The sequence below is a fragment of the Crassostrea angulata genome, chromosome 6 (genome assembly GCF_025612915.1).
Source record: "Crassostrea angulata isolate pt1a10 chromosome 6, ASM2561291v2, whole genome shotgun sequence".
Lineage (NCBI taxonomy): Eukaryota > Metazoa > Mollusca > Bivalvia > Ostreida > Ostreidae > Magallana > Magallana angulata.
In genome coordinates, this window is record NC_069116.1 from 25,411,991 (window position 1) to 25,423,487 (window position 11,497).

General features: G+C 36.5%; 1 protein-coding gene and 1 pseudogene across 1 annotated transcript; both read left to right on the top strand.

Annotated features, from left to right (window-relative positions):
* Nucleotides 1-453: 453 nt before the first annotated feature.
* Nucleotides 454-10,479, top strand: LOC128189586 (glyoxylate reductase/hydroxypyruvate reductase-like; annotated as a pseudogene).
* On the top strand, nucleotides 1,827-4,806 carry LOC128189585 (glyoxylate reductase/hydroxypyruvate reductase-like). Its single transcript, XM_052861245.1, has 3 exons — nucleotides 1,827-2,148; nucleotides 3,445-3,603; nucleotides 4,031-4,806. Exons 1-3 carry the CDS (start codon nucleotides 1,842-1,844, stop codon nucleotides 4,633-4,635), a joined length of 1,071 nt encoding a protein of 356 aa, XP_052717205.1. The 5' UTR covers nucleotides 1,827-1,841; the 3' UTR covers nucleotides 4,636-4,806.
* Nucleotides 10,480-11,497: the final 1,018 nt, after the last annotated feature.

Genomic DNA, 11,497 nt, shown 5'->3' on the forward strand with positions numbered 1-11,497 from the left:
TTTCGTAACATATAATACTTTAAAAAATATGACCAAAAAATGAAATCATTTGGCATAATTATAAGCCAGTTTCGGTTTTAGTTCTATAATCTATTACGCATTTTAACTTAGCCACACTTGCTTTGATTGTGAATTTGGTATTTTGATATTATGGCTTTAACGTAATTGATTGCTAAATCTAAGCCATATATTTTAAATAGTGCGTGGTCGGAGAGGTTGAAGTTTTTGGAGCAGGTGCCCCGGGATGCCCATATCAAGATTATTAATTACTGATTCTATCTATAACCAATGCTTTTTGGGCTACTTACAAATACACCTATCAGACTTGAATGCTAAGTTTCAAATGCTGAAGAATGTTAGAGTACCTATAAAGGTCTGGGGTTGTCATATTTAGAGGTGTTTTCCGAGCCTGCCGGAAAGGCCCGAGAAGTTGCGATTGAAGTTATCACTGGTTCAATATTCACTTGAATGTATGTTGCATTATGTGATAAAAATGGACGATGATGCTGCATCTGAGCAACAGGTTTAGGATATGTTTGATAAAGTTACAGTGTACAGCAGGATAACGTTTTTCAAGAATATTACATATGAAGTATCTAAGGAATAAGGAATCATTCTTTGAATATTATGAGGTGATAATTCTTTATAATATATATTCCTTATTACTTATATTTATATAATTTTAAGCAATTGTACGATTATAAACATCAGAATATTGACATATGTGAAATCCATTTCTTTTAATTATGCAAACCCCGCTTGCCCCTCAACGACACCTCATTTGAATTTATTGGATTACTTCTCAGTGTTATTACAAAGATACTGAAAATGTGAATACCTAAGGAAAAAGGAATCATTTTTTGATTACTATGAGGTGATTATTTCATAAATAATTTGCGTGATCAAATCCAATAAAGTCCGAAGGACTATTTGATAGATTTGATCACGCCCCGACCGAAATTATTATTTGATTAAAAGAAAACTTGAATCTAAACTACAGCTTTTCTGGCCAATGATTACTGGGAAGAAGATTTATTGATTTTTTAGAAATATCTATTCCTATGTAAAAGTCCAATCCTCATCTGTGACCCTACCCCGGGGATTATGATTTGAACAAACTTGGCCCTTCGTTTTAATAAACTTAAAGCCTTCACCTACTGACTAGGGATGCTTTGGGCCAAAATTAGTCCAATGGCTCTGGTGAAGTTACAGATATAAAAATTTTAAAAACAGACAGCCATTCATCGGACAAAAAGTGATCAGATAAGCTAACTTGAGCTTTCAGCTCAGATGAGCTAAAAAAAAAAAGAGGGATGGGGGGGGGGGGGTAGCATCTTGTAAATTTATGCCCTATCATAAAATATTACATCACCTTTCATGATATTTTAACTGTTTAAATCATAGTGCAGTTAGTGTTCAAATTATATGATTAAGAGAAAGTAAGTGCACGTTGCTCATAAAAATTTTAATGGTGGTAGAAAGGGGGAGGGGAAGACAGCCGGGTCGTCACAACAGGTCTGGATTATCCCAAGATCATATATGGGATCATCCCTGAAGTTAAATGTATCGATCCATGCTAATTTGCAGAAATAAAATCTTTTTTATGAATTATCGACCTTTAGGAAACATTTTTTTTTTCAGATTGAAAAAAAAATATAACTTTGAAAGATTCAAGGAAATGATAATGATTTTTGACTGAGAAAATTGATCCGCCCCAAAGAATAGGTATTGATTGCATCATTCGGCCCGAGAGAACTTCGTGATATTGCGTCAACTGTTCTCAAAGCTTATAAACTTTTAATCCTTCCGCGAGACGGTAGTAATTGTATTAATAACACGCTATGTCAGAACTGCCCAATCAGACTTATTATTTATGTGACGTCACACGGAAGCTAACCCAAACAACAACAGACGGAGCTCTGGCAGATCGAGACGAGCAGAGCACCATGAAGGCACGGTGTAGAGTTTACCTGACGTCCAATGTCCCACAATCCTGCTTAGATATTCTGCTGAAGGTGGCAGACATCTCGATGTGGGAAAGTCCGGACCCTGTTCCCAGGGGAGAGCTGTTGATTGGAGTCAGAGGCGTGAATGCGCTGTTATGCACAAGTTCTGATCATGTCGACAAGGATGTGATCAACTCCGCTGGTAAGTTCCCAACTTTTTATTTAAAAAAAAAACATTTTCAAGTTTGTTGTGATTGTAATCGGGTACATTATTCTTTTTGTATGGTTTTTGCATAAAAATTAAATTTTACAACCCGTGTACCACGTGCGAACGTTTGTGTACGTGTTTCAGCTGTCATGTAGTCCATGTGGTGTGGGGTTTTTTTTTTTATATTTTACCAGTTGACAGATTACTTTAGGTTTTACATGTAGTGTATTTTAAATCTAATATACTTCATGCCAAGAAATTAACACATACTGTTTTTAGATCTTATTTGGCTGATGAGAAAAAATTTCTGTTATGTGAAAAAACCATCCTGAACTAGGTGGTGTTTTTATGCAAGGAGCATTTGCAATATAGCCTTGACACCTTTTTTAAAGCACATATAAAGACCCAGACAGTAAACAACTACCGTAGTTGATGAACTCTGGACTTCTTATCAATAAAACCTACGTCACGATATCTCAAACATATAATTTATATTGACTTGCTATTCATTCGCTTTGTTTTTGTTTTTATTTATATTCATAAAGCTTATCGCTAATACAATTTATGTCATTTTGAATGACCGAATTACTCCGTCTCAATATCCGAATATTGATTATATAGTTAAGGAGCGATGGAACAGCTCGAGTTTATGATATACTTTTTTATGAATAAACAATTTTAACTTTGCTAGATTCTTGTTATCTTCTGTTCATTCTCCTACATTTTTTCGCCATCGTAGCACTGCTGGTTAATTATGCGTTAAAGCTAATGACCGCAAGTTTGCAATTTTAACCATAAAAAAAAAAATTTAAAAAAAGACACATTTTATGACCAATTGTTACATATTGAATATAAAAAATGTAAACGTTGGATGCACTTTGATATCTTAAACTTGACATACTTCAATAGTCAACCATTGTAACCTTTTTAACTCACTAATAGATTCGCTCTAGCTTGATTTAATTACACTCATTAAAATGAATTCAATACGGTATATAGTTTTGTTGTGCAATAAGAGCAATAATAGAGCAAGAGTCGATGCCTTCCCGGTCACTAACCTAACTCAGGCGCCCAGATCTTGGAGCAGCCTGACCCTAAAAGAAGTTAAAAGGACATTGTCTCGTCTGACGTTTGTTGATAGAGGGCCAGACTCGGGGTCAAAGTCCATATACGTCATGATCGGGGGAAAACAACTCTCTGCATTTGCAACATGAGATAATGTACCTGTACACGGAATAAAATTTTATTTTTTCAATCAATTTGGTATCTTGTTTTTTTTTTTACTTTCAGGGTCAGGATTGTGCGTTGTTGCCACACTTAGCGAAGACACACATCACATTGACGTTGAAGAATGTCAGAGACGGGGGATCGAACTGGTGACCTTACCCAAAATGTCTAAGGACACTGTCGCTAACCTAACCATGGGTATTCTTCGTCAAACTCTCGAAGGTAAATAAATAACCGCATTGTTTGCATGTCTGACATAGTTTGGCACATTATAGTGATAGCAAACTGAATTCCGGACAAGATAAAGTTGTTTTGCATGCGATAACTAAGTGAACACGCATTATCTCGCGAGTCAATGTACATTTAGATTTATATTTTATGTATGCATGTGTTCATACTCAATTGGTTTCCTAAAGATGGAATTGGGTTTCTTTGCAGTATAATTATAATTATGTAAAGTGCCTTATAAATCCTCTCGAAAAAAAGACCAAAAAAAAATAATAATAATAAAAACTCCAGCATATATGTAAATTATCAAATAATTTGTAGCTGTATGCAAGTATCTGGATTTTCCACAGTGGCATTGATTTTTAAAGATAATCATCGTCTACATGTTTGTTTGATTGCCTTTACAATTTTATTTAAACAGACCAAGAACAACAGAAGTTTGATATCTTTGACTTGAACTCGAACACTTTAAAGAGCGACTCTCTGTTGTGTGAGAAGACGGTGGGGATCATCGGTTACGGCTATGTTGGTCAGGCAGTGGCCCAGCGCTTCCTGGACCTTGGGGTCAAGGACATGCTATACAATGACCTCTGTGTTGTAAAGAACCCACAGCCACGTGCCGAATTCACGAACTTTGAACGACTTGTTTCAGAATCGGACATCATTTGCATTTGTTGTAAAGCACTGACGCAAAAATCACATCTCTTTCAAAAAGACGCTTTTAAGAAAATGAAGAAAGACGCCATATTGCTTGACAGCTACTCAAATGGACATGCAATTAACTATTCCGATCTCTACAATGCTTTGAGGGAAAAACGAATTTGTGCAGCAGGACTTGATGTGAGGGACGTGAATCGAACCCATCCGTTTAAGACAAATTTGTCTGCACTCAACAATTGTTACTATTTCCCGTTCAAAGAGTGCAATCACACTTGGGACATGCGCAGTGCTGCATCAGAATCAGTTGCACGAGCTGTAGTTTCTGCGTTGCGGCATGGCAGGAATTCAGAGCAGGAAGAGAGGTGATAGAAACTGTGTAGGGTTTTCCTCCCATCATCATCATGTACATACGTTATGATCGTTGTTTTTAAAAAAAAATGTTTTTCCTTCCCTGTGAATAAAAAATATACAGCACATTGCTGTAATTCTTTTGTACATAGTTTTAATTTTTAAAAAATAAATTAGTATATAAATGTTTTTTTTTTACTCTATTTAATCAGTTTTAGTGTTTTGGGGTTACCCTTTTCATAGAAATAAGCAATTTTTGGTATTACAATTTGTTAAAATTTGTCGTTTGAGTGTGTCCTGTGAATATATAAATGAAAAGGTGCCCGACTGTGTACTTTCTCTTGATTCACATTGGCGATCAGCATCGGTGTGCATGTCATGTCCGTTGCCCACTTTTGCAGTATACGTAATAGGGTCACACCATAGGGGTCGACGTGGTTTACTGGGGCAGGTTGGCTCACCTTAGCGAACTTCTCTTATCGATTTGTCCTTCGACCTATCATCTAGACGTTTGTTGTATTGGGGGAGGGGCAGTTTTCGTTGATTTTCAATTTGGCATTATTTCGTTGATTCGCTTCTGAAGAAAATTGTTTCATAGGAGGTTGAACGCTTGAAGCACGTTATAACCTTTACATAATTGCACCATGTCGTAGTTTGGGGGGGGGGTATGTAAACTTTCAGTGCATACATGTGCAGCTAGATATAGATATCGCCCACTTGGTGGTCACACTAAGCTTTAGTGCATGCATGATGGAATGGACTCATCATGCATTGAACTAAACACAGGCACGTAGCATCAGGGGGGGGGGGGGGGCTTGTCCCCCCCCCCCCCCCCCCTATTTCTCACAGCAACAATTTTTTTAAAATTTACATATAAAAAATTAAATTATCATGGAGTTGGAGTATGTAAAAAATTGATATTAAAATAAGGAAATGAGTGAAATTGAAGTGATATACTACGCCAGCCCCCCCCCCTCCACGAATTAGGATTTTGAAGCTTTTGGGAAAGTTTAAATTCCCCCCCCCCCCTTTTTTTTTGGCTTGTCAAGATTCTGCCCTCCCCCCCCCCTTTCAAAAACGATGCTACGTGCCTGAAACAGATAGAGGGTCCGAGTACATGTCTGTGATTTATTGAATGAGCCGTCGTAGTATATGTCATCACAATTGTAATTATATTACTCGGATGTTGTCGGACATCTAGCGTACAAAGTGTTCATATAATTAAATAAGGTCCAAATATCATTTTTCTAAATGTAAATTTACGAAAAAAAATAATGTGTTTGAAAAAAACGGGGTGAGAGCTGATGCTATATAAGTACTAGGTTGTACAATGTTCATTTGATAAAGGGTTGCAACGCTTGATCTGGCTTGATCACGCTTGCATATCATGTGCATTGCTACATATGAGTGCATAACTACATGGTATACTAAAATATAGTGGCATAAGTAAGTACTAGTAAGTATATAGAAAACCCGTTCCATTTACTCGTATCTTCCTGATTTATAAAGAATTTTTAAGGAGTATAGAAATCACACAATCTCTCTCTCTCTCTCTCTCTCTCTCTCTCTCTCTCTCTCTCTCTCTCTCTCTCTCTCTCTCTCTCTCTCTCTCTCTCTCTCTCTCTCTCTCCTCTTAACGGATCAATATTTATGGTTGGATATACTCAGTGGGTCTTCCCGATCTGATCCTTCCCTACTTTTACTTCCTTTTTTGTTTCTTAATCATTCTTTTTTGGCAAATATTCAAGTTAAGCATTTTCCATAATGATACGAGTTTTCCTTTGCATAATTCTCTATTCAGACACGCAGTATTGTCATAAAAAGGAGGGAGGTGTGGATATGCCAAGAACACAATCACTAAATTCCCAAAGTCATTTCACTTACCCCCAAAAATATTGACAGACAATCTAAAAAAAAAAATCAAAGCAAATAAACAAAACAAACAAAAGCCTTGACGGCCACCTGAGTACCACTCAGACTAGAAACATCGTTTTTTAAATGGGAAGGGGGGGGGGGCGGAAGGGGGCTCATCCAAAAAATCTTCACAAGCAAAAAAAAGTAATTCTCAAAATCATGAAAATCCTAATCCGTGGTGATAAATGTATATTTATTTATTTCCACCTCCATTTATTACATGCTCCCAAAAAAGTCGAGGGGAAGGGGGGGGGGGGCTCCATGATACTTGTCACAGAAAAATGATTGCTGCGATAAAACGGGGAGCAGCCACCCCACCCACCCACCACCAACTCGAGGCTACGTACTTACCACTGTCCTTAGCTTGACATGTCAGAGGTTCTCATGTTTACATTGTACAATGAAAACTTCATTTCTAAGCCTAAACCCAAATCTGAGACTCCACTGACTGTTTCCTCGCTCTTATTTTTCGATCTCTGAAAAACAATTATTCCTGAAAATATAGTTAGGGGGTTCAATAGTTGGGGGAATCTAATACTGTAAACGTGGTTATATTGACGAGTTCAAAATTTGACGATTTTTTAGTAAGAAACAATTGGCGAGTTTTAATTTTGACGAATTTTTGAATAGGAGTAAGAGTTATCTATCTTTGATTTCTTATAATGCCAGGGTTAGAGTTATCTTTCTTGCAAACTCTTTTACAAGCGTTGGTATTAATAAGATTTAACTTTGATTGAAAAAAGTCTGTACAGATTTGATGGAATAACATTGTTCTTTGTATTTTGTTTTCATTCACTATACGATATTGCCTGAGGTAATATAGTAGGTCAAACACGGCATGATAATTACGCACGCAAAGTTATTATAGAATGTTGTGACGATTGAGTGATAATTGCATTTAAAACATGCTTGTTTAGATTTTATGGGTTTTTAAAATGCTAATTACATGTTTTTATAGCTATTTACATAAATGAATCATTAACTTTGATCTAGTCCTAACGGGACAATGCCGATAAAAAATTCTGGTATTAATACGCTATATATATGATGTGAAGTTTGGCGAGTGGAAATTTTGACGAGAAAATAAAAATCGCCAACATAGTCAAAATTAACACATCGTCAAAATTCCCACGTTTACAGTATTACCTACATGTATACCTTGGCTCCAAGCTTACAAAGTTCTGTATGGGAGTAAAGAAAGTTTTTCTAAGATACATTTGATACATTTTTCCTTTATGGCCACATTGGCCACACCTTATAGGGTATGAACCCCTGACCCAGGGGTAATAAATTAAATCACAAGTTGCAATCGGGGGGGGGGGGGGGGGGGAGGGGGGCTACGTGGACTTAATAACCACATTTAGTTTTCTTAAAAATATTTTGATGTAGAAAAGTATTTAGCATTTAGTATTTCCCCACAAGTATGGGAGCAGAGAATAATTTTTTTTTAAAATTGGCCTGTTTAGCATATTTGACCCCGCTTATAAGGCCCCGGGGTGACAGCGCTATGAATTTCACAATTTAGATGCCTCTTACCATAGAACTGCTTCATAACAACGATGGTAACAATCGGCCTTGTAATTTTTCAAGAAGAAGTTAAAAATGTAAAATTGTTACCGCACAACGCACGACGATGGATAAAGATCAATTGCAATAGGTCACCTGAATGACTCAGTTAACCTCAAAACGAACTCCTACAAATCAACTTAACAAAGCTCAAAATCCTATATTTTCAGTTATTCGTTGGATTGAAAAGTTTCTTTATTGAGTATGTGTATTACTATAAACACGAACTGTCTATGAGGGCAGGGAGGGAGTTAATTATTACTTATAAATTTACATTTAATATTTCTCTTTAATAATTTTTTATAATTTCAATAAAATATAATTTAAATCCGATATTGTTACAGTGGAGAGGCCTGATTGCTAAGAAACTTTAACTTATGTGTATGTAAAACTGAATAAACATACAAACTTAATATAGTTCTTTCATTATTCTGTTTCACGATTTATATGAAAAAAAACATGCATATGTATTCATGCGTTGACCCCTTCCCTGTCTTCTATTTTTCTCCCATTTGATTACCTTATAGTTTCAGCATGGAATTAAATATGTAAATTGTTAAAAACAAATTACCAACTTTTTTATATTTATTCACAAATTTTAAAAATAAAACTATATATATACATGTACGTTTTAATCTTAATAATTGTTTTATATACATATATTTTCTTGGTGAACTGACGCATATTGCATTAAGTTGCTACTACGTGCAAAGGCGAATGCCACCAAGTAAAACATTGATTTTTCTTTCACAGAGTTTTGTCCTTGGGTTCCTATACAGAGTGGTAGAAATAGTTACAATGCCGGAAAACAGAGTCTACATAACACGACAAGTCGGGAACGAAGCGATCGCTCTCCTTAAACAGAAATATAAAGTGGAAATATGGGACAGCGAAGAACCTATTCCGAAGGAAACTCTTTTGACAGCTGTGGGGGGCATTTCTGGCCTGTTTTGTACGGTGTCTGATATCATCGATGCCGGGATTCTTGAAGCTGCTGGTATTTAATACGGAATTGATTTTTGCAATGAAGATAGACAGAGTTATCTCACTTGCTATGGTACACATGTTTGAATTGCTTTTCAGGACCACAGCTGAAAGTAGTGGCGACTATGTCTTCCGGTTGGGACAACGTTGACGTCGCCGAATGCCGCCGACGTGGGATCGAGGTTTGCAAGACACCGGATATCGCAGCCGACGCAGCTGCAGACATCGCTGTGGCATTGATACTGATGACGTCAAGAAATATTGTCCAAGGTATGCAAGAATTGATATCGAATGCGCTTTTCTAATGAACAAAAGTAAATATTTAGGACAAACCTCACTTTTTTACCCAACCAACAGTCGTTAAGTATTAAATCAAGTAAAGCTCCGTAAAGAGCCTAATGAGATGTAAATGTTTACCATGACATCAAGTTTTAATAGAAAGCGTCAAGAAACAAGAGAAACCATTTGATTGGTAAAGAAGTTTAAATCAGCAATCAAAAAGTGGGTAATGTTCAAAGGGAGTTAGATCAGTAGAATGTTAGCAATTAAGACACTACCAGTGTGCCTTTTGAAACACAGAAACGAGTGAAATAATGCCAATTTAAGTTATTGTTTTTAATTACAGAACACTTCATTAATATCATTTATCTACAGGAATTGATGCCATTCGCCAGAATTTGTTTCATTGTTGGAAACCATTTTGGCTGTGTGGCTCTGGCCTGATCAACAAAACCATCGGGATTCTTGGATTCGGTCGAGTCGGATTCGGAATAGCTCGCAGGATAAAACCTTTTGGAGTGGAACGCATTCTGTATAACGACTTGGAGGAAATAGAATATGCCGAGAACTGTGCCCAGTACGTCTCCTTGGACACTCTCTTCAGCTCCTCCGATATCCTGTGCATCTGTTGTGGAGTCAACTCACTGAGCAAAGGAATGGTGAACAGTAAACTGTTACAAAGAATGAAGAGAACCCTATTCTGATCAATACGTCAAGGGGAGTCGTAGTGAACCATGACGATTTGGCTGAAGCATTAAGTGATGGGACAATCGCTGCTGCTGGATTGGACGTCACTGACCCGGAACCACTTCCGGTGGGCCATCCTCTTCTGACACAGCCCAAATGTGTGATTCTGCCACACATGGGAACAAACACTGCCGAAACCAGGGTAGCCATGAGTGTGAACACGGCTAAAAATATTCTTGCAGTTCTGAATTGATTTGATACATGTATCTGTGTAATAAATTTAGATAGAGTTGTGTTATATAATATATCATCATATTCATAAAACACTTCGTTCCGCAATTTTAATTGTAAAGTTACTTAATTTATCTTATATTACAATGTGCTTTGTGCATTATGTTTTTTCCGATTCTTCAACGCATAAATAAAAGCTAAATGTATTTATTGCAATCCAATTGTTGTTTACAGAATCCTGGCAATTACCGTATCTCATACTCTACAGATATGTTCTTTAGTTAGAGCCTTTGAACAATCTTCGTGAGTAGCAGAGCGAATCAGAAGCCATTGACTTGGGTAGAAACCCTCTTCTTCAATTGTGAAATTCAAACCCATGGGTGAGGTAAATATGACCATACATGTAACTTTCTGGAAGCAGTTATCTTCTATTTTTCGGCAATCATCAGCTGATTTCGCCGCCTGCATCATTATATGTGGTATAAATTGGCCGATGTATGCAGAGTTAGAGAAATAAACAGCAAGTTGAAAGGTTCACCGGGATGTATTTACATCTACCAAGTATCATTCCCTTTATTTCTTACGGAAACTTACAGTTAATTCATAGCTCTATAGAAACAAGCAGACTGAAAAATACACGCCCCCTTTTTTTGGATTGGTTAAAATCAAAATCTACAGCGGCTAAAACTGACAGGACTAAAATTTGACATGCCCTCTCTATCAATTGGCTGAAACCTACAGCGACCTAGGAAAAATCACGGACTGTACGAAATATATATGATGATGTCAGAGTTAAAGTCCCACAGAAGACGATTTGGCTGTTTCTTTCAGCTAACGTACTTATATACTAGTCCGTATATACTAGTACATTAACAGTAACTTTGAGAATTTTACTTACTTTTCATAATCAATTTTTATTAATTAACTAAAAGAAAGATATTAATATAAACAATAAAACGCTTTCTTTGATGATTCATGCGGGTTATAAAGGTAGCAATCATTGCAGAAAAAAATTACATAACCCGCTACCGCGGGTTATGTATTTTTTCTGCAATGTCGCTACCTTCATATGCCGAATGAATCACCAATGAGAGCATTTTATTGTTTAAATGAACTTGGTTTGTCAATTTATGAAATCCCGTGAATCCCAAATGGCTTCTCAGTACAATTGATCACGTACATATTAAAAGAATACATATTTGCAAATGTAAATATATAT

What these genes read in the sequence shown, in the direction of transcription:
- LOC128189585 (XM_052861245.1), top strand. Translation starts at nt 1,842, where the DNA reads ATGTCAGAACTGCCCAATCAGACTTATTATTTATGTGACGTCACACGG. An exon ending in GGATGTGATCAACTCCGCTG is followed by an intron (nt 2,149 to 3,444) that starts GTAAGTTCCCAA and finishes TTTTACTTTCAG; the next exon opens with GGTCAGGATTGTGCGTTGTT. An exon ending in TCTTCGTCAAACTCTCGAAG is followed by an intron (nt 3,604 to 4,030) that starts GTAAATAAATAA and finishes TTATTTAAACAG; the next exon opens with ACCAAGAACAACAGAAGTTT.